Source organism: Pieris brassicae, chromosome 6 (assembly GCF_905147105.1).
Source record: "Pieris brassicae chromosome 6, ilPieBrab1.1, whole genome shotgun sequence".
Lineage (NCBI taxonomy): Eukaryota > Metazoa > Arthropoda > Insecta > Lepidoptera > Pieridae > Pieris > Pieris brassicae.
Genome location: NC_059670.1, coordinates 4,439,177 through 4,460,940, shown reverse-complemented (window position 1 = coordinate 4,460,940; position 21,764 = coordinate 4,439,177). Strand labels below are relative to the sequence as shown.

Genomic DNA, 21,764 nt, shown 5'->3' with positions numbered 1-21,764 from the left:
GGTATTCGCAACACCACACCTCAAATGTCTCTTCTTTTAAGTTCCGCTGCACGAATTGACGACAACTCTGATCCGTACAAAACTAGGAATATATATTAAACATGAGTTTATGATTAATACTTACATGAATAAAGAAGTAAATATTCTAAAGATTTTACTATCAAACTTTTAATCATTTGCATTTATATTTACTTATTATACACATTTTATAGCGTTAACAAGATAATTTGGATAAAATTAATGAATCATTGGACATAACACGAAAATTGTTCGTGATTTGTCTCAAAGATTTGTAATCATTGTGGCATTTTGACTCTGTCAAAGGGAATTAGGCGACAATTTGACATTACTCAACCGTTTAATTTAACAGAAATGATTTGCCTCATAAATTATATTGTAAACGATATTTCATAATCGAATGGATTGTATAAAACTACATTACTAAATGAAAATCGTCGTAATTTAAATATAACCTTCAGTCACAATATGTGTAATTGGCATAGATGCTATTCGTCATTTTTTAACTTTGGATTCAAGCTATCTATATATTTTACATAATTCAGTATATATTAAAGTAATTCTGCCTAGCGCTTAATAGCTTTACTCGAAAAAATAAAGACCTCTTCAACACACAAAGAAATTTTCAATTCGAATCTGAGGTTAGCGCGTTCAACCAAAGAAAATTTGTATAATTAAGACGCAAGCGTTTCAATGTAATTTAAATATCTGTGCCTTAATTGGTAAGGCATGCATAAGGTCCTTGGAGGCACTCGCCCGTGGATAAATATTATCAATGATACAGAAAATGTAATTTAATTATATTACACAGATAACATTTACTATCCGACTGCATCTCACAGGCTTCACTTATAATCTTAAAATGCGTTTGAGTGTAACAGAAACAAAACATAGGAAACGAAGAAGGAAACGTATTGTGGCATTGTACAATCACTTAGGTAATACCTTTTTTAAACAATATATTTGTAGTCATTACTTCTAATAATGTAATCAGTAACCAAACGCGTTCATTAAGCTCTAACCTGACATGATTTACGCAACGTGTGACTTACAAATTAACCATTTAGTGTTATCGCAAAACAAGCTTCGAGTATGTTTATTTTTAATTGAAGAGTTAGTTTAACTGGAAGATTGCTTTTATGTCCATTACAATTTATAATACCGGACCCGACAGACGTCCTGTCTTAACTATGAATATTGATTTCGAATTGGTATAATTAACTAAAAATACTTTATGATATACAACGTTCTTTGTTTGTTTTTCTGGCGTATATTTGTTGGTATTCCGACCTGGGAACAGGCGACATATAACTGGCCTTGTGAAAAACATGGATTTTCAAGATTAATGCCACAAACAATTAGAAACTGTAATTATTTTGTATGTTTATTATCAATATAATAACTCCGATCGAAGCATTACTTTTAATGATTACTTAATATGGTAGTGAAGTATTCAAAAAATTTCTAATTTTCCACGCAACTTTATTATTTTTTTTCTCTCATAGAACCTTCTCCTGACAACACAACTTCAACAAACACTACAAAAAAAGGATTAGCGAAATCGGTACAGCCGTGTGTACGTGATGCCGTGGCCAAGGGAAATAGGGATTTGTTTTTATATATATATGATATAGATAATGAATTACTTAATATGGACAAGATGTCACACGACACAGGCAATCGAAAGTGTCCTAAGAATATGCTCTTGTTGGAACATAATAAAAATATTTGACCATATTGACAACACCGTCAAAATGCTTAATGCCTCGACATTATTTAGACCTTATTCTACCATGGATTCAGGCCTATTAATGTCCGTACATGTCGATACCACAGGATCATGAGAGAATATTTATAATTGCCGTTTTAAGGTCTCGAGCCAGGTCTAAATGAGTTAAGTGTGCCAGAAAAGGCCATGACGTGACCGAATAACTGAATTTACACTATCAAACAATCTTAACTGATTTACTGTTGGACTTAAAATCTGCACTCTTCACGGAACAGCGATAAAGATTAACTTGATACACGTGAAGTCATTAAAAATGCTAACCGGTCTTGATTTACATGATAAAAATCCACAAGAGCGTCCCAGTTAACTAGATATTTAAATCCAGCAATTTGAAGTGAGTAAATTACATATTTATTAAAACCTTGCAATCAATTCCAGAATTTATAACTTCGTTTTTACTTTCTCCGATGAATCATCCCCAACTATGATTTCTCATTCGTCTACTACTTGACAGGTGCCCACTGATTATCTCAATTTGGCTCCATTAGTTTAAAACGATACCATTCTTACCGGTTTGCTGTTATACAATTTGATTATCAGATTTACAAGTTTTAGCGTATTACGAAACGCGGATATCGTTTTTAGTTTTAATTTTCTAAGACAATATTGTATTGTGTGACGATATCAATAACAAAGATACACGATACGATGATTATGAAACTAAACATGAAAACGTTAAAAGTATAAAGTAACCTTGTTTATCACCACAAAGATGAAACGAAGGACATATTGTGGTGTGTGGTTCCCGGGAATAATAATAGGATAGTCGATGTTGGAGAGTACTGACACATATACTTTTAAACCATCACAATAAATTGCTAGGCAGTCATCGTTTTATGGATGACAGTAATGTGCTTCAAGACTAGCCTGTGGAACTAATTCACACGACATTTGTTCTTTTTTACGGCACTTACCAATCATGTTCGTAGATCTATAAAACTGTCAGAGCACATTTGAATATCTTTATACAAATCGATAGAGATCAATACATGGACATCGGCTTATTTGACTATTTCATTTAAAGTATATTCGCTTCACAGGGCGATGAACTTTTGACTAAGCGATTAGACACGCTACATTGCACGACAATTTGTGTTTAAATATGTAAAATGTTTTAATGATTAAGATTTATAAATAACATTGCATTCGCGTTCCATGCTGGAATAAGTCCTTTGGATAATAAGTCTTTTGGTAAAGCAAAAATAAAGACAAAAATATGGTAGACATTTAAATAAAAGAGAAGGCAAAGAAATTCTTATAAGGATAGCATATTTTTATTTCTTCATACATAAATGTCGCGTTACATTAGCGCGTCAGGTGTAACCGCAGCCATGCATGCCTCACCCGAGACAAATACGACCAATTAGACGACATTGGTAATCGTTAAATCAAAGTCAAGAGATGAAAGTCACTGATAATACTATCGACTCCATCTAGGATGCTGGCTGAACGCCATCATGACATGCCTTCGTGCATTGTACACATCTATTGTAGCTGGTTAAGAGTAGATCATATATATTCTGAGTGGAATGCAATCAGCTAAATGTATGATTTGTAACTCGCTCCTACTTCTCGGTTTCCTCTATGTCTAAATAGAAAAATGTTAACTTTATCTTTGAGATAGAAGAATATCATATCATATCATAGAAAGAGTGACATATATTTTTTTAATGTAACAAGCAGAAGGATCACCTTATGTTTAGTGACACAATACCAGATGACTCATAAATGCGTTTTTGGCATGTTAAGAATTGGTACGCTCTTTTCTTGATGGAGGTAGTAGACCTGGTACCGCATAGCCTTAATAAACGCTCAGTTATAGATCGCGCGGACGCCGAAGAGATACGCTGAAACGCAGCTGTATAAGTTATGTTTCTAGTAATACATTACTTTTAAAGAATTAGTCTCCTGGCAAGAGTGTTCCAGATAAGGAGAAGAAGAAACTGAAATATAAAGCACTTTGCAATAAAGCTATAATAATGCTACAATGTTATACACAGTATATCTTTAGAGGCCTCCACATCTCTCAGTCAGCCTTGTCAGATGACAGCAACCATTTAACCTTTAAAACAAATAGCTTAATCTGCTGAACATTCTTTGTCTTCTTTATCAATACCTGTCGATAGATCATTACATCGTGCCTAGTTATACGATGGATCTTGTCTGATTATATCTAAATGCTTTCACTGACCAATCAATAGTGATTCATTACAATCTATAATTGACATTAAATCTGCGATCACCGGAAAGGTTATTATGTTCCTAACCCTCCTGATTGAATTAGAAAGACGAAATTCTTTCCACTTTCTTTTATACGAGATGTGACTCAACAATTATAAGTTGCGTTATTCACAAATTGTGATTAATGATTGGATATTATTTATGAAACAGGTACCAATATTGTATAATACGGAATTTTACTATCAAGCTTATATTTATGACTTTATGTCATCAATTACATGAAAGTTAACATGTGTTAAATATTATTATTATACATACTCAGGAAAGTCATAAAGTGATAAGGGATTGGAAGGTCTTCGTGTATAATGCTTGTATATGTCAAGTACATTTAGAATTTAAACGCATGTAACATTAGAAATCCGAAGGAACCGACCTCATTGCAGGTGTCCGCTTATTTTCATTTCCTTTACTCAATCCAAGTATTTTGAAAAGCAAACGGAAAGTTGGCGCCGCTTATGCCGTGGCTAATACGTCCGAGGAATTCAATTTATTAGTTTTATCTTCGCATCAATACACCTGTAGATTTAATATAAATGGAGAGCAAGCAAAGAAACATTTATAACGCATTATGTAAGCGAGCTTGCCAATTATTTATTGCTTTTTCTACCATACTAACCGTCAACCGGATAAATTGTAACGAAATTATGTTCATGCTCTTGAACTTGCCGGCGTTTTTACATACAGCCGGTAGCTAAATAACTGTTTCCGCTTGTTGCGCAAATCTAATTAGATTTTTGTTAAGAGAGTTTAATTACACAAATTAGAGATTTGATGTGTCACATGAATGAAAGTTGAGTATATAATATTATTATCAGGCATGTCACATAGTTTATCGAAATGTTAATATAAATGTTAATTATTGGTTAAGCATGCGATTCTCTTCTGAGATTGGGAGTTATAACCCCGACTTCGCACTAATGCCTTTATCTATATATGCGCACTTTTAAAACTCCTGCTAACCAATAGCTGAGAAGATGGTATTACAAGTCCTGATAGACTCTGCAATGTACGACAGGTACAACACTGACAAATTATGGGAATGATCACAACTGAGAAAAACCTCAAAAAAAAAATAGGTTGAACTGAAGCTTAAGAGACATTTTCTCAAATTTGCCGTTCTTAACCATACTAGTTAAAAATGCTATATTTCTTACGATAATATCTATACGGACATAAGATATATATATATATATATATATTAAAAATTTCTCAAAAAGACATTTGCACAAAAGAGTTATAGCTTCGTCTATATATGTATATATAATACGATGAATCACAAGTAACTGTTCCCATCCAGTAAACTTCCCCTTAAGACTGAAGCAGCAGGTTTTTTTAATCAAGATTTTACTTGTCATTTTACATATGGCCTAGCATTAAGACGTTATCAGACACACGTGGGTGTAACTGCAACTCGTGCGCAAGGCCGTCACTCTCTCCTAGACTGCGATCAATAAAGTTCTGACATCATGCCATGTCCCCTGCGGCTCTGACACTGACTTCTGAAATACCTCAGGAAAACCATTGGAAGATTAAATCTAGTTGGTTGTTACAGTTTAGTTACCCTATATAAGTGTTGCGTTGTTTTATTGTGCGGCACCTTGTTAGTGTCCAGTTTGAAAGATGAATTGCACAACAAGTAGATCGAAGTGCCTCCAGCTCCGTGCCCACGCTGGAGGCTGAATGTGCTTCCTACAGGTCACTGTTTCCTTTGATTTTCACTGCGTTTGATAGCGGGAAATTGCTTTATTCTTGTTTTCATTATAATAATTTACCTTACACTATTGTTAGGAATTAAAGTAATGTTTCTACCATATATTTTGTTAAATTAAACAGTTCCGTGTAGAGCCAAATGCGAGTAGAGTCAAATATGGTAAAAAATATTTGTTACTAAAGTATACCCTTTATTTACATATATTATTTACTATATACGACCTAGTGATTTATTATTCATACTGACGACACTTAGTTTGATCAAAAATCAATTTGAGTCAATTTATTTCTTATACGATGAAGAAAATCGCCATTACATTTTCGTTTATCGTAAAAGACCATTTTATGAATAATATTCATGTGAGTGCTTCTTCTTTGTCTTCTTTTATAATTAGTTTAAATCCAAGCAGTACATGTCGTATGCATCTTACTAATCGATAATGCTTGTAAATTTCAGCTTGTAATTTTTTTTATAAATATTATTTTTCTTTTTGCAAAGGTAATGTTAGAAGTGCATTAACAATCATGGTTGTAGCCATCTCCGTTAGGAGTAAGAAATAAAAGTCGTGGATATAATCATAAAAATTTATTATGTACTTAATTGTAAATCTTAGAGAACATTAACTCTCGTTATGTACAATTCTGTAGTCGCCGTGCGAGGTTTCGATGTTTATGTACATAATTATTTACAACTATACTAATAAAGAATTTAGCTATGAATATATTCTCTATTCAAAAAACGTGTAAATTATTAGCCAATTTATGTAAGTTTTGAACTCGCATGACATATAATATAATTAATAATACATAGGCACTATCTTTATGCAAGTATCACAATTTCACATAAGAACCTATTATTTAATTTCACTTAGCCTAAAACAGTCTATGGGCTTATAAATAAAAATAAATTACTTAAATACTGAGAGATGGTCGTTTTTTTCGAACGCTCTTGCTGTTTTTGCCAAAAATCGTCCCAATTACCTGTAAATAAAATAATAATTAAATACAAATCATTGTAAAATTAACAGCCTGAAAGAAGAACCCGGCCACCTATGTATTTTCAAACCAATTCGACTTAAGGTCCTTCAAGAGCGCACCAATTCTTAAAAGGCCGGTTACGCACTCGCGAGCCCTCTAGCATTGAGAGTGTCTATGGGCGGTAGCGTTATCACTTAACATCAGGTGAGCCTCCTGTCCGTCTACTCCTGGTATATAAAAAAGCCCCCATGACTCAGTAAGCGCTGTGTCAGATTTTATTCTACAAAGAGTAACATCTCGAAAGAATGATATCCTATCAGTAGTTTAAGCGTACAGTTCTGCCTAAATAAGATAGAATTATTGGAAGGTTAAGTACAAAGTACTGATGTACGCAACAGCGCGTTATGTAAGATTACAGTTTACATAATGTATTATGAAAAGTGCCATGGGAAATGCTATCGCTAGAAATGCTAAGGAAAATCGCTAACATAACTTCGAGCATTATGATGGTGGGAACTGTAAGCATCCGTGTATGGTTTAAACTGTGGCAAGTGAAAGATCGACGTGTAAGAATGATTAATGTTTTTTTAGTACACGTCCTGGGAACACAGCGTGGAATGTTTTTATTAATTATTATATAGGATGTTTGTTTGTAATTGTATATGTAGCCAATGTTTTATAAAGATTTTCTTTAAAGTAAATAAAGTTCACTATACTTTAAAGTATATGTTACAAGCTACCTTTTCTAAAATATATGTCGATTATGGTAAATATAAATCTTACAAATAATAAAAATATTACACTTCCGATTTTAGATTTTACTAGTAGCAAATCAGCAAAACAATTAGTTATCAGATAAGAATGCTTTTCTTAAAAGAGTACTTCAAATAATTGTTGTTTCTTTTATGTATGTCTAGATTATTAGCTTTTTGCCAATTCTTCTTCTTCTTCTTCTTCTTCTTTATAAAGATTTTGTAAAAAAAAATGTAGGAGTATTCATGCATGAAGTTACTTAGGACTATAGAATAAATATGTAATTGTAATTGAAATAAAGCTGCTTTATGTTGTAAATTTATTATATTTATATAAATTTTACAAACTTATAAGCTTATTTACAAATACGCGGAATGTGTACTATGTTACGTTATTAACAAATACAGTACACTCCTTTTAATTGCTCTGAAACTGCAACTTACTTTACTAAGCCATGTGTTAACCTAAACTATGTTATTGTTTTACCTTTGAAACAGAATATGCGGCGAGTTTTCGTCTAGGAGCGGGTAATAATAGGGCAAGAGAGCGTGCCTCCCGCAGCAGTGCGTGGAAAGCAAGCGCAGCACCCGCGCAAGACTCAGCTGCCGATACCTCGTAGAACTGACACCCGAAACGGAGCGACAGCTCCTGACCCTCTTCCGCGTGGACCTCCCTTATAAGGAAAAATATCCATTACCTCTGCTGATTATAATGCTCAAAGAAAATATGTATATGTATGAAATACATAGACTTATCCTGTTACTTTCGAAGTAGAAAGTCTATCTTTATCTTTTTGCTATGCAACTAAATTAATTTTGATCTGATCTACTTTAATTAGGTTCAAGATTGTACGTTGTCGGCTAAAAATGACTAAAGATATGAAAGTCCGCCAAAGTAATTTCTCAAGGCGCACCTTTGAAGTAAATTAATTGAAGTCATTATTGAGCTTGAGGACTATTTATTCAGGACTAACATAAACTAAGGACAATTATTACGGTTTGATTGTGTAAACAAAGTACATTGAATTAATCATGGTAAGGAGCTTAAGTTATTGCCCAACGCGAAAGGATACATGCAAAGGATTTAACAGTAATAAATGCGAAACGAATCGTGGTATATTGTACAAAGATTTGTGGTCTGACGAAATTTTTGGTACATGTTTTGTGTCAAGTACAATTTGGAATTCTTGGAGGATGTAGTCACTCATAAGGAGACGTTCGTGTTATCGAGAGATAAATAACAAATCGCTGTATAGCTTTACATTTAGAAAAAAATCGAAATAATCAATAACATCAAATATTATTAGCACTATTAGTGGTAGTATTTTTACTTCGTGATTTTAAAATGTACTAGTAGAGCATTCAGTAGGCCTTAAATTCTTAGGTCTCAAAATAACCCGAGTAATACATTTGTTCACAGGTGTTAAAATTTTCAAATAAAAAAGTGTATGTAATAATTGTTTTGAAAGCATTTATATGTGATTTAATACTGTGTTTAAATTACGAGTTTCATACAAGTGATATGACTTCATACAATTGCAGCTTATCTCACCTGGCGTGCTCGAGGTCACGCTTGTTGCCCAAGAGGGTGATAGCGGCACAGCCCGGCAGTCTTGTCCTTTCCAGCAGGGATAATAGTTCAGCAGCAGCCAGGAATGACCGCCGTTCGCAAACCGAGTAAACTACAGCGAAGGCGTCACCCCAGCGCACGTGGTCTCCAAGGCAACCACGGATCTAACAATGAAAAATTGGGTAATTATATACATTTTGGTTTTTTTATTTTAAAAATTGACATTAAAAAAAACACGAATATGCCTTAATAGATATTTTATTAAGTATCTCCAGAACATTCATAACCTACTTAATTCTGCTATTAAGTTCAAAACAATACAGAGAAACATGAATACTAACTCTCTTCACGAACTAATTCGAGGGAATACCAATATAGAATTCGCAATCGAGTCCACATAATTTATTAAATGTTAAGACAAAAACAATAATTTCCAACCTTAAGGTTGTAAATATCTGTCTTACACACCTTACACAAAGTTGCACATCGGAGTCCGCTTGCACAGCGCAAATTCATGCAATAAATAATGTACTAGCTGATGTTCTTAGAAGATAAATAAAAGCCATGTCAACGACAATAGAATAAAATTAACACGCAACAAAACAACTACACACAAATGAAAACAAAACTTGTTTTTGCCAATCAAAACAATGACTAAGTGTTTCGCTTTCGGGAGATTTTAGATTACATAACTCATTCATTTAGAATTGACTTTTCGTACGTACTAAAAGACAGTTCGCCGAGCCCTTGTAATTTCCTCGTAATTAAATCGTACGAACTGCAGGCGGTTAATGCAACACCTGTCAGATTAAAATCTCTATTGTCTTAGCTTTAATCGAATCTATCACACGATTACGCTTCTTATAAGATCCAATAATCTTAATGTTATAAGACGTTATACGTAATGGAGATGTCGTACAAAATTAATCTAATCTGGGATTAGATAACGGTTCATTAATAAGCTCTCGATAACATTTAATCATCTGGTCATGAAAGCAAATCAAGCAAAGGCGCTATTGCCAATTACGATTTACTGCTTAACATGATAACTTTATATTATTTAATTTGTTGAACCTGCTCAGCGTTTCTACTGCAAAAGTGAGAAAAGTTGTGTGTTTTCATATAAAAAGTAAAAGTCTGCTGACTTTAATTAATAAATAATCCTAGTAAATAAGGTGGTGTTTAAATGAAAAGCTGCAAAAACCTTTGTTTAAAGATACTGATAATCCGTTACTGAAAGAAAGAATCCATGTTTTATTTACACTAAGACTGTGATGAAAATTGACTCAATGGACATTTTCAACAACTCCATGGAGCCGTTTCGGCAAATCGTTTTAGAAACCTAACTGTATTTTTATTATTACATTATTCTCTTTAATCCTACATAATTATGTATTTACAGAGTATATTCGAGATATTGCGGGCACTCGACTGTAAGGAAGTTGCATGTATCTGGATAGCGCTGCGCCTTCTTAAGTTCTGATTTAATTGATATTAATGTTTATCTTAAATATAACATATTGCCATAAGGATCTGAATGTCCTCCTTGTAATATATGTGATGTTTGAGAGCAAACATACAATAAAGGGAAAATAAAATTTGTTCACTCACAGCACAATTTGATGTGTCAAGTATTTCAACTTCAGAAACCGCTCCATCGAATGCAACTCGATGTTGATAAAGAAAATCTGAAACAAGATAATTTACATTTATAATTTTGCCCTTTAGCCTTAAATGTTATCAAAGAGATTAAGTTACTTCGATTACACGATACCAATCGACATTTTATGTTGTAAAAATAAAACATTAACGGTCTTACTCGTATCCAATATAATGTTTTGTCACATTTATATCATTCAAATTTACTTAAGAGTAATAAAGAAAAAATCATTCATAACTTGATGTACTTTAAAAATTCATTAGCATGTTAGGAAATAATTTACTAAAGGTCTACGTGTTTATTACGTAAGAAATTGTCATTGAAATTCTCTTTCATTGACGAAAATTAACGAAATTTACGTAAATTATAAACGTCATTATGACGTAGTTAAACCACGGAAGGAATTCGTTTCCTACATACTCGAAGAAAAATGTGCTACAATCTTGTAAATTGACTTTAATTGTGTAAATTAAGCTACTGGATATAAGCGAATGAATCGTTTTGTTCCCGTATCTTAATAGGCAGTATAAATGAAAATTGATTTGCAGAACGGCTTTTACCGGATATATTACATCTCGTAACTAATAATAATTCCAACTAATGTGGGTATTCATGCTTGATTTTCATGATGTACATGACATTGGCAAATATTATATAATTGGTTTTAAGGCCAGAGATGTCCAGTTGCATTATTATACATTTTTAGTTATGTATTGTATTCTCGTTTATGGCCTTTCCTATAAAGAAAACAATGCGCTTTGCCTTGAGCATTGAATAACATTTCATTTAGTATGATTTAATATTTACCAACAAGTGCAACGTAGCTTTTAACGTGTTCGACTTGAAAATGCAACTTACTAATATTTATTTATTGATTATAATAGCTTGCTTATACTGGGCACATTAATACATTGGGACAATCACTTTTAGACAAACACAACCTACACCAAAATATTAAAAATAATCAGTAAAATCGACCTAGTTCGATTATCAGAATGCAATATCTGTTATACGAGTTATCTTTCGGGCTGGAAGGCACAGAATACGGACCAACTTGCCAACTAGGAACTTCATCTTATCATAAGTTTATGTAATTAATAAATGTCACTTACCGCCGGTTGAACTATATTCACCAATATACCGCTTCGTGAGGTAACGCACAACCACCGCTGCAACAAACAATACTAATTAATATGACTCTAATTAAAACAACTTCCTACTATTGGAAAGTGAGCGTGGCCTATTTGTAATGTAAGGAACAAAGTACACAAAATAGTTCTTCGTCATCAAGCGGTCATTACACTCGACTTTCTATAAGTCCTTTCTCGATGCTCTCCTGGAGTAATAGTTATCAACACCGATGACTCTGCAGGTTTTAAAAGCTACTGGATCCAGGTAGCTATGAAATAATTACTTTCCAACAATCTACTTCATGTTTTGATCGTAAAAACCGTCATTGTTATCGCCTACTCGAAGCCTACGCGTTGTATAATAAAGGTGTATTTTATAAACTTATAAATAAAAATGCTATTAGGTTTTGAAGATACTTTCCCATAAATAATAGTTGTTAATTTTGAACAACAACAAAATTTATTTCTTAATTTTTAGGATTTTAAAAAAAGAATGTATGTATTTAATTTTCGTATGTATCTTTATTTGCAATTTTGTCTTGTGCTTAATATATTTGTACTATGTTCTGTGTCATTTTATGTAGGATATACATAGTATTCGTAATAAATAAATAAGAAATCAGTATTGTCTAGAATACTAATTTATATTTCTAATAGACTACATAGTCAAGTCGGTTCCCTAGTTATCGTGAAAGCGTAACAATTAATTAGTTTAAAGAGCCTTCATTTCTCGAATATCGATCTACAAGATTCGATCGTCCAAGTCACGAGCTAAACCAATTGCGTAATAGATGCGTGCCCGGCGTTTGCGCAATAATGTCGCATGACAATGGACTTGAAATACATTTCCAAGTGCACTAGTTAGAAATCAATATTGAACTTGATGGAGCTTCGGACAGAGTTAATGGAATGTCGATGTCAGATGGTCTGTCAAGTTATACTTTAAAATCTTTTAATGCGGTCTATTATAAATAGGAATATGTTCAAACTTCGCAACTTCCAAAAAGGAAGTTTCAAATTGGTCGTAGTGTTTATTATTCTCTATTATCTAATATTCGAAACTTCAGATGTTAAGCTTAAAATTTCAAACCTTTCTGGTATGACCATAAGGCTGATAATGGTATGGAAGTATAGAAGACTGATGAATTACGTAGATTTGATTTTAAGTACATTTAAATCTCCTACGGCTTTGTAAACAATTTTGATTAATAATTTACATTTTACGTATATTTATGTCCGAATATGCAGACATAAATCAAATAAACTAATTAAAATATTATCTTTAATTTGATATTTCATTAAAATGCCGCGTAAAAATTTCACGTTCTGACGGTGAAAACGCGGCATCCTGCAAATCCACTATGACTTTTAAAAGTTAAAAATACGGAACTCCTTTAAGCTTAAACGCAATAAATTACACGTAAAGCGATTATCAGAATAATAAAATGTTAAATAACCACTCAATAGCCATTATGTTAAAGCCTAATGGGGGCGAATTACAGCACATTATTTATTAAACACACGAAATTCCACACTCTCATTTTCATTTTATTTCTTTTTCTGTCGTCGATTCGGAGTTATTAAAATACTTTCTCCGCGATCCGATTACGCGAGATAAGGTATGATTGAGTCGAAAATCGAAATGTAAACAGTTAGTAATAAGGTAATTTAATGTAGTGTTAATGCGCAATGTGTAGGAGTCGTTTAATGCCTTTATACCCACTGAACTTTATGAAAGTTGTGCTTTTTACACGAAATTGTGAAATTGTGAAAAGAATAATGACAAAGTTATACGGAAAATCGATCAATGAAATAACCATATAATATTTCACCAATAACTGAACGTGACGTGATAACTTATTAAGTCCTGTTTTTTTAATTTACAGTAAGTTCAATAAATACCAGTTAGTATCCTATTATTTGGAAGTATAGTAAGCTTTTGCCACATTATTCTTCCATTAAACAGACCTCCACAGTAGTAAATTGGAACAAGTTTTATTACGCAAATTCAAATTGGATCGTTGAGGTACATCTTAAAGGTATAAAATTGTTGTGCCTGAAGATTTTTTAAAGGTTTAACATCAACACTATTATTACATAATGATGCAATGTGATTCTAAATAGTAAACAAGACTCCGCTAGATCGTTGTTGATGGGTTCGAAAAGTTACGAAGAAAATATTTAATAAACCGTTTAACCGTATAAGACAAATTACAATAATGAAACAACATGGCACCGTTGGTTTTGATTGATGGTTGCATAGACAATAGGTGTGTAGGAATCTATGGGTAATTAATAGATTAAAGGCACAATCCATCACCTATTGCTTGGCGTCGATGTATGGTATCTGTTAACATAGGTCACCAAAAGCCATTAACGGTTTAACGGTTATACGTTTTGTTTTGTATTTAGAATTGATGTTTCAATTTTCAACAAAACCATTTAAAAATTCCTATAGTGAAATGGTAAGCCGCTTTATATATTATTAGTTTTTTTGTTTTAAAATGTATTTTTTAATTACTAGCCAGTCTTAATACCGATTATAGTTTTATGTCGAAGCTACAACAAGACATAGTATTGGTGATTGATAAAAATAATCAAACGAAAAAATATGTCTGCCCAAATGTGTCTTCATATTATGGTATATAATATATCGTTTTAAGTATATTTTATACATGTAAAGGTAACATTCACAATTATTTTTATAAAAAACAGTTTCAACTTAAAAACATCGTTTTTCAACGTAGAATTGTATTTATCCTGTTGAAAGCAGTTACATAAAGAATAAATGAGTTGTTAATAAAGCAAAAACATTGTACAACATAATTTTGCATCGCGTCCGCATGATCAATTGTTTCCGAAGGGGTCAACTTATGAAACACATCTCATTCTCATATTTACGAGTCCAGCGAACTTAATGATCGCAATTATGTCATGTTCTAAAAATAACTCGACGCCATCAGCTTTCGCTTGCATGCGTCTGCGCCGTTCCCCTTGCATAAATTGTTTATTATGTAAATTTTAGGTGTAAAAAAACTTGTAAAAAATGTATTTAACCCATTATTTTGAAAACAATACACGCTCTGAATGGAATGTATAAAATGTAAAACAAAATTTAATTTAGTTTCAAGAGCTGTCAAATGATGATTTTATGATTAAATATAAATTTAATTTTTAACTATTTTTTATGTTAAGTCCAGAAGATTACTAGACATAAAAAAATCTAATTTGGTTAATAGAAAAAATAGCTCTTACGAGTTATATTTCACACGAATTATTTGCATTAAAATACTTTTGTTTTAATTAAAATGACAAATTGAAAATCTGTTGTATGTAACCCAGTCGCATCAGCAGGCGCCAGCCGTCGCGACATGCAGGATCCACGCTAAAAATGCATCCTGTCTACGTCTAGTGCATCGCAAGCGTGCTTGTCCGTCAGCGATTAACAATTAGGGCGGCAATTACAAGAGTCGAGGCTAGGTCAAGCGATTTCCCGGCGACGGCGCCAAAGACGTTGTGTAACTTAAACGACCATTCAACCAAGTTTTCGAGGTCGTTGATCCAACTTAAATATTTTACGGATAATTATAATTACGTCACATCAATTCATCAGGTCTTAAATATTTGCTTTGTAGCGTTTTATCTGTTATCAGGTGACACTGAAGCGCGTCCTCAAACGGAATGCATTGATAATATAATACATGGAATGCTGCGAGTAAACAATCGCGGTAATGTTATATTTCTCTGGGCATTAGATATATTGTTAATTGATCCTTCTGTTCAAGATGTGTAATTTATGCTGTAATTGAATACCAAGTTAATAAACTTTGTTGAAAATATTTTTTTATAACTCGACCATCTGCTCGAAGCTACAAAAGGCAAAGAGCAACCGTCGCATGCAACTCCACATTATTTTAAGTGCCATTTTTTAGGTTATCGAAAGCATAAATTCTTTTTAAGCAAATTTAATAACTTACGAAATTCTTATATAAACGCAAAAGTAATATAGCGTTTATTATTTTATTCTTTAGTAAAATTAATTTAGTTTTTGTGTTTGTAATCTAATAATACTAACCTGACTTTCCACTTCGAGGGCTGCCGAGCACCACCACTCTTATTCGATTTACAGTCATCTTCATTTGGGAAGTTTTTTCTTAATTACACAGTCTCAAAATAATTAAAATGACATTATTCTTCACAAGATTACCCACAATATTCACAATACACAAGTAGCAATCGGAAAATGCAATAATATCGGTTATTTATCGTAAATAATTTCGAAAAAGCGACGCGGCCGGTCGACAGCGGTGGTGCGACCGTGTTGAGTCGACTATCTGCCGCAAGGTTTCTTATGCGACTGCCGGCTTCTCGGATCTGCTTACATCAAAAGCGCAAGCGCAGCCTCCGATAATACAGCCTCCGTTCTAGTTTTACGTATACGCATACTATATGGAATAATGGAATGCAGGCGTCACTATCTCGATACATATCGGGCAATAGCATGCTTACACATCATTTTGTCTATAATGATTGATTCAGGAAGTTTAACTTTACGTTATAACGTGCGCAAGTCGTTTGTTTACTCCAATATCATTTATTAAAATATTTTTATGTTATTTGTTCATCGGTTCACCTTCCTCATACATTTTTAATGTACAACACATTAATTTTGTCGATATGATTTCCTTTAAACTAACAACTTAAATGAACGCCTCGCGCCCGCTTCTCGTTTTGAATTGCAACTTTATGTCGGTAATTTGATATTTGTAATATTAATAATGAATGCATACTGAAAGCGGCGAAAGTAACGATTTAATCCTTAAGGCTTTACTTTAGGGCTTGCGCAAACCTGTCGTGGGTTTGGACGCCCAGATTGGGTGCGTCTGAGTGTCAAGGTGAGAGTGGCTCAGGGACCCGCCGCTATAAATTAATTTGCAATGGGACGTAATTGGATCCCTGCCGCCCACGCTACGCGACGTCCTACGGATAAAGCAGGTAGACTTAGACAAATAGCACAACTTTACCCTACTAATTAACACCTCTCAAGACAAGACAAAACTTACATAAAATAAATTTATCTACTTGTAAATAAATAATACGTACGTACGGATTATATTAAGTTATTCAAGACTTGTTATTTGTTGAATAGTATAAATATTAAAGATAAGTTTTGTGACAATTAAATTTATAACTAGACGCTCTCACCCCGTCACATTTAGACTAAGTTTTTTTAAAATCCAAATCGATTTATAATAAAATATATACGAACGGAGTAATAATTTTACAGCATTAAGATTACGAATCTTAAATGCATATAAAGTTGTAAATGGTAAATGTCTGCCTCATTAACGCTTAATATATCAAACGTATGAACTTTGGAGCGAAGAAAACCCATTTGCATAGGAGTAATTGCTAGTTTCTCTGCTCATTAAGGAAGGTTGTCGAAAAAAGCATGGCTTCCCGACGCGCATGCCGTTAGTATAACTTCCTAGAACGGCGCTGTTTATATAATCATCTATACAGCACGAATTTTTGTTTATAGGTAATAATAATAGTATTAGTCCACGCTTGTTTTAATCAAAATTCAATTAAATTTCAATTTCTATTGAAATGTGAGATGCTTGCGTCAAAATTACATAAAGGGCAAAACGGATAAGTTTTTATTTAATATTTTATTTACTTTACAAAAGCACTAAAACAATTGTTACTTAATATTTTATTTACGTAAATTACGACCACATAAAAGATGAGAATCGCAGACGTATATTTTATTGCAATCCACTCGGCTGGTTATGATCAAATCCTGTTACAAAAATCAGATTATATTTCAATGAAAGATGAAACCATAAAATCGTCTTGTGCAACAATTACATAAAATACAATGTTATTTATTATAAAGTACTGAATGTTATGACTGCTAAAATTTAAGTATCGTCTCCATTGATCAAATGTCTTATTCAATTATTTCTGTTCTAATTAAATTACTTATCAACAGCTTGTGTAACAATGTCAATAAATAAGAATTTAACTTTGTCGTGAGCAAGTTTCGTAAATATTATGGCGTGTTAAAACTCGTTATTTGACTCGACAATTATAGCGTTCACACTAGAACATTAAACAATGCATATCTTTATCTGAACGAGTTAGTGTTATTACAAAACAATGATCTTGAACAAGCTAATCTTACATGTTTGGTTTTTGATTGATTTCGTAACATTAATAGACTTAAAATCAGTTTTAATGGCTATATATTTTGCAATAGGTATAAGAAGCTTGATCTGTAATTTAAAGAAAAGATTGTTGATTGAATGAAGGTGAGTTAGGTCTGTAGCGACATCTACAATAAGCGGCTACAAACAATACGGTGGCGTCATACCCTGTAACATCCTTATAAAGTTATACCAGCTGTTAAGGTTATATCCTACTTCTGAACCTTAGCTACTCTGGTCATCTTTACTTTAGATTCGAGGAAGACCAGCACCTTCTTTCCGCCACAAGTTTTACCCCGATATTGTATCTGAAACCCTAGATGGAATTCGAGATAGAAGCCTTCATTTTGACTTCAAAATGTTAAGCCCCTTTTCGGCTTAATTTATTCGCATATGGATGCATAATAATGAAACGTGAGGTCAGAGTTATGTCCAGGAAGAAGGATTTTAGAAAATTTAGAATTTTAGGACGCTAACGAAAAAGTATATTTAGACCTTAACTAATATAATACAACGCAACGTATCTGGTAAACCCCACGTGATATGACTGCGTTAAATAGTTTATTTATGTAAGCGGACTTCTATCAATATCTTTCGAAATGATTTTGTAATTTAAAAATACCAAGTTCAAAGGTATTGGTGCGAACAACCACGTCGTTAAAAATTAATGCTCCAAGATCGGGGCTTTTGATAAAAACCAAACATTATTTATCCTGCTCTCTTTTGAAAATGTACGTGCAAGTAAATGTTAATTGAAAACACAGATCAGACTTTTAGGTATTTGGCCCATACAAAAAGAAAGTATCTTGGTACTGGCTGAATAAAATCGGACATTCAACCAGGAAAAACTGAACAAAGCATTAAAACCACTTAATCTATTTGATCACTTTACTATTGTCATTTATTTAACTGACTTCAAAAAACCCGAAGAAGTAATTTTACAATTTCAGGTGTAACTTTTTTTAGACTGACAAGCTTACATTTTAATAATTAGTACCTACTAGTTATAAATAATAAAATTTGCGGTGGAAGTGCCGTACCGCTCTTCCTCGGCCTTAAAGGGTGATCGTTGACCAGTCTATCCATTGGCTGGCTAAGGCCGAGAAGTTCGGAATAACTTTGTTAGCGCGTTTCAGGATATGACCGCATCGTACTGATTTATAGCCGAACATTAGAGGCGTGGCTACAAATTTACTCTACATATTGTGGTCATAAAACAAATTACCCCTTAGGCCCTCAAATGAGTAGATAATTTAAAAACTATTGATCTTCTGAATGTACTCTCTCTATGTTTGTTTGTTATCAGAAGAGATTTTTGTATTAAAACTCCCACGCACGTCTTCATTTTAAAATAAATTCACGGAAGATTTATGTTCGTTATTTGAATTACGTTGGTTATTTTTAATCTACCTTGGTAAGACCTTAAACTGATGTGTAGCGAATCATCTTTACAACAAAAACATTTTGCAAGATAAATCAATTTATAAAGACAATAAACAATCCCAATCAATCTCAAGAAAAATCACAAATAGGTTATGTTAAAGAGGGTTATGTTTTTGAAAATTCGTCCACGGTCATATCGTAATACTCGAGTGACCTTACTTGGAAGTTTGTAATTCATTAATTTTGAAAAAGTTTCCGAACTTTGTGCATTTGAAAGTCTAATATCTATGTCTGCTTGGAGCCAGCCAAGATTGTACTAGTTAGTAATACTTCTAGTAAAGTATATTAATGGCGAAACGCGCCAACTCTGTGTCTATGGTATATTCCAATTTAATGTCTTTATGGCAGTGGCATTTGCGCATGCGCGGTTGTGTGCTGGATTTTGACACTATTCAAGAGTTTTATATTAAAAATGTACTATCTAGGGATTTTTGTTGCATTTATATACCAAAACACATCTGATATTATTCGTTTGATATTTAAGAAAAACCGACTTAAATTACCTATATTTTTATAGATCTTATTATGCTTTTTAAATATATCACTTAAAAAATCAGGTTTTATCTATAAACCTGATTTTAAGAGAATCTTTTATCTTTGGGATACAAAAAAAATCTTAAAAGAACTTATAATTACGACACATATCATCTTTCTTGTAATATCATAAAAATACTCAAATTGAGTATTTACACAGATATCTAAATCAGCATAACAATAATATTATGGATGTTAGAAATAAAAAATAACTAAGAACTTTTCGTAGAGCTTGACTAACTTGAGCCTAACTACAATAATACAGACATCATTTCCGTTAACAATCAAATTGACAATTGGCTAACCTCAGGAAGCATCATAAATAATCACGGATTAATCTGAGCATTATTTATGCGGGAGCAAAACTGAGCCAAGGATGTATCAGACATTCTCAAGTTTGGTTTATAAATGAACGAACTGCGAACTTGTGAACCACGTATTGTAACGAGTAAATAAGTTTATTTTAATCGAGTACCAACAAAATCTTTCCGACGGCGCTGTCTTTCTAGGCGTAATCTTTTGCAAAATGATTATATTCGGTAACTGCACATTAGTGATATATATGGCTTACAATCACACATGTTATTGTTTTTGTATAAAATTGATTCTCCTCGTCTCATAATACTTAAATTCTTGTTAAATAACAATCATCTTTATTTATAACAATTGCCAGCTCAAGAAGGCGAGAACTTACGATATTTTTATTTACTAGCTAATAAATCCCTTTGCCCTTTCAACGTGAGTAGGTTCGTAAACAATTACCGTATAATATTACACAGCATCCTTCTTCGACCTGCTTTTAAAATAAATACATTTGACCTAAAACCGTCAAGTACGGCACGAAACAGCTTTAGAACTGATGCGTCTAGATTCAACTCATCCATATTAGCCAATTTATCTACAAAATGAAACGCTTGATGGAAAATAGACCACACAGCAATCTAACTGTACAGCTCTACATGGAATTGAAACTAGTGGTTCCTGTATAGTTTTATCGCAAACTCCACTAGTTTTTACATGTATTCTGACGACAGTCGTGTATGGTCAAGCGTCAAGGAAAACTATTTGTTGATTCATCAACAGTTGCTGCCAAAAATCCGCTTTACGAATTCTTACAACTTTTATGACGCTCGATTGCGTATTGCATTCGTTATATAAAAACGACAAATTGTGCGAAGGAAATTGAATGAAAATAAATTAATCATTTAACATAAAAATTTGCTGATATGCAAAAAGTCAACTTTGAATAATGGTCTTCATTTTAAATGTCAAATATGATTTATTGTGGCAATGGTAGGTGGTGTCAGCTTTCTTTAGGATTTGAGCGTAGCAATTTGTCGTGGATAAACATTGAGTCGTGATCAGGCACACCCCTCGGTGCTCGATAGCTTAAACCACGAAGAACATCCAATTTATGACCGAGCCGTTATATTTGCTATTCATAAATAACAAAATTACAACAATCCTTTCCTTACTAAGGTTTTATTATTTAATATGATGTACTTACGGGATAATAGGCACATCTAAGCATAACTGGATAAGCTTCGACCTCTTAATTTAGAATCTTGGTGTACACCTGTGATCTACTTGGTCGGGCATTGTTCAGTCGTGGCTCGTAGGCGGACAGGAATCTTAAAGTTAAGCCATCCCTCGTCGACACGACTTGGGTTCAAAAACAAATCAAAACGAATATTTATAATAATTAATTTAATCATAATTCTAGAATTAAT

At 32.9% G+C, this 21,764-nt stretch overlaps 1 protein-coding gene across 2 annotated transcripts; it reads right to left on the bottom strand.

The window, feature by feature from the left end:
• Positions 1–6,329: 6,329 nt before the first annotated feature.
• On the bottom strand, positions 6,330–21,637 carry LOC123710986 (ras-related and estrogen-regulated growth inhibitor-like protein). Of its 2 annotated transcripts, none has more exons than XM_045663342.1 (6): positions 21,542–21,637; positions 11,831–11,887; positions 10,670–10,746; positions 9,041–9,222; positions 7,976–8,162; positions 6,330–6,739 (listed from the first exon to the last, which is right to left on the bottom strand). In XM_045663342.1, the coding sequence occupies exons 1-6, from the start codon at positions 21,555–21,557 to the stop codon at positions 6,671–6,673; spliced, it is 588 nt and encodes a 195-aa protein (XP_045519298.1). In that variant the 5' UTR covers positions 21,558–21,637; the 3' UTR covers positions 6,330–6,670. The 2 variants fall into 2 exon arrangements, with proteins under 2 accessions (XP_045519298.1, XP_045519297.1); XM_045663341.1 differs by lacking the exon at positions 21,542–21,637 and adding an exon at positions 15,924–16,193.
• Positions 21,638–21,764: the final 127 nt, after the last annotated feature.

Coding starts and splice junctions, on each gene's coding strand:
- LOC123710986 (XM_045663341.1), bottom strand. CDS start 15,987: ATGAAGATGACTGTAAATCGAATAAGAGTGGTGGTGCTCGGCAGCCCT. Junction 10,747..11,830: donor TGAATATAGTTCAACCGGCG/GTAAGTGACATT, acceptor ATCTTGTTTCAG/ATTTTCTTTATCAACATCGA. Junction 8,163..9,040: donor CGTGACCTCGAGCACGCCAG/GTGAGATAAGCT, acceptor TTTCCTTATAAG/GGAGGTCCACGCGGAAGAGG.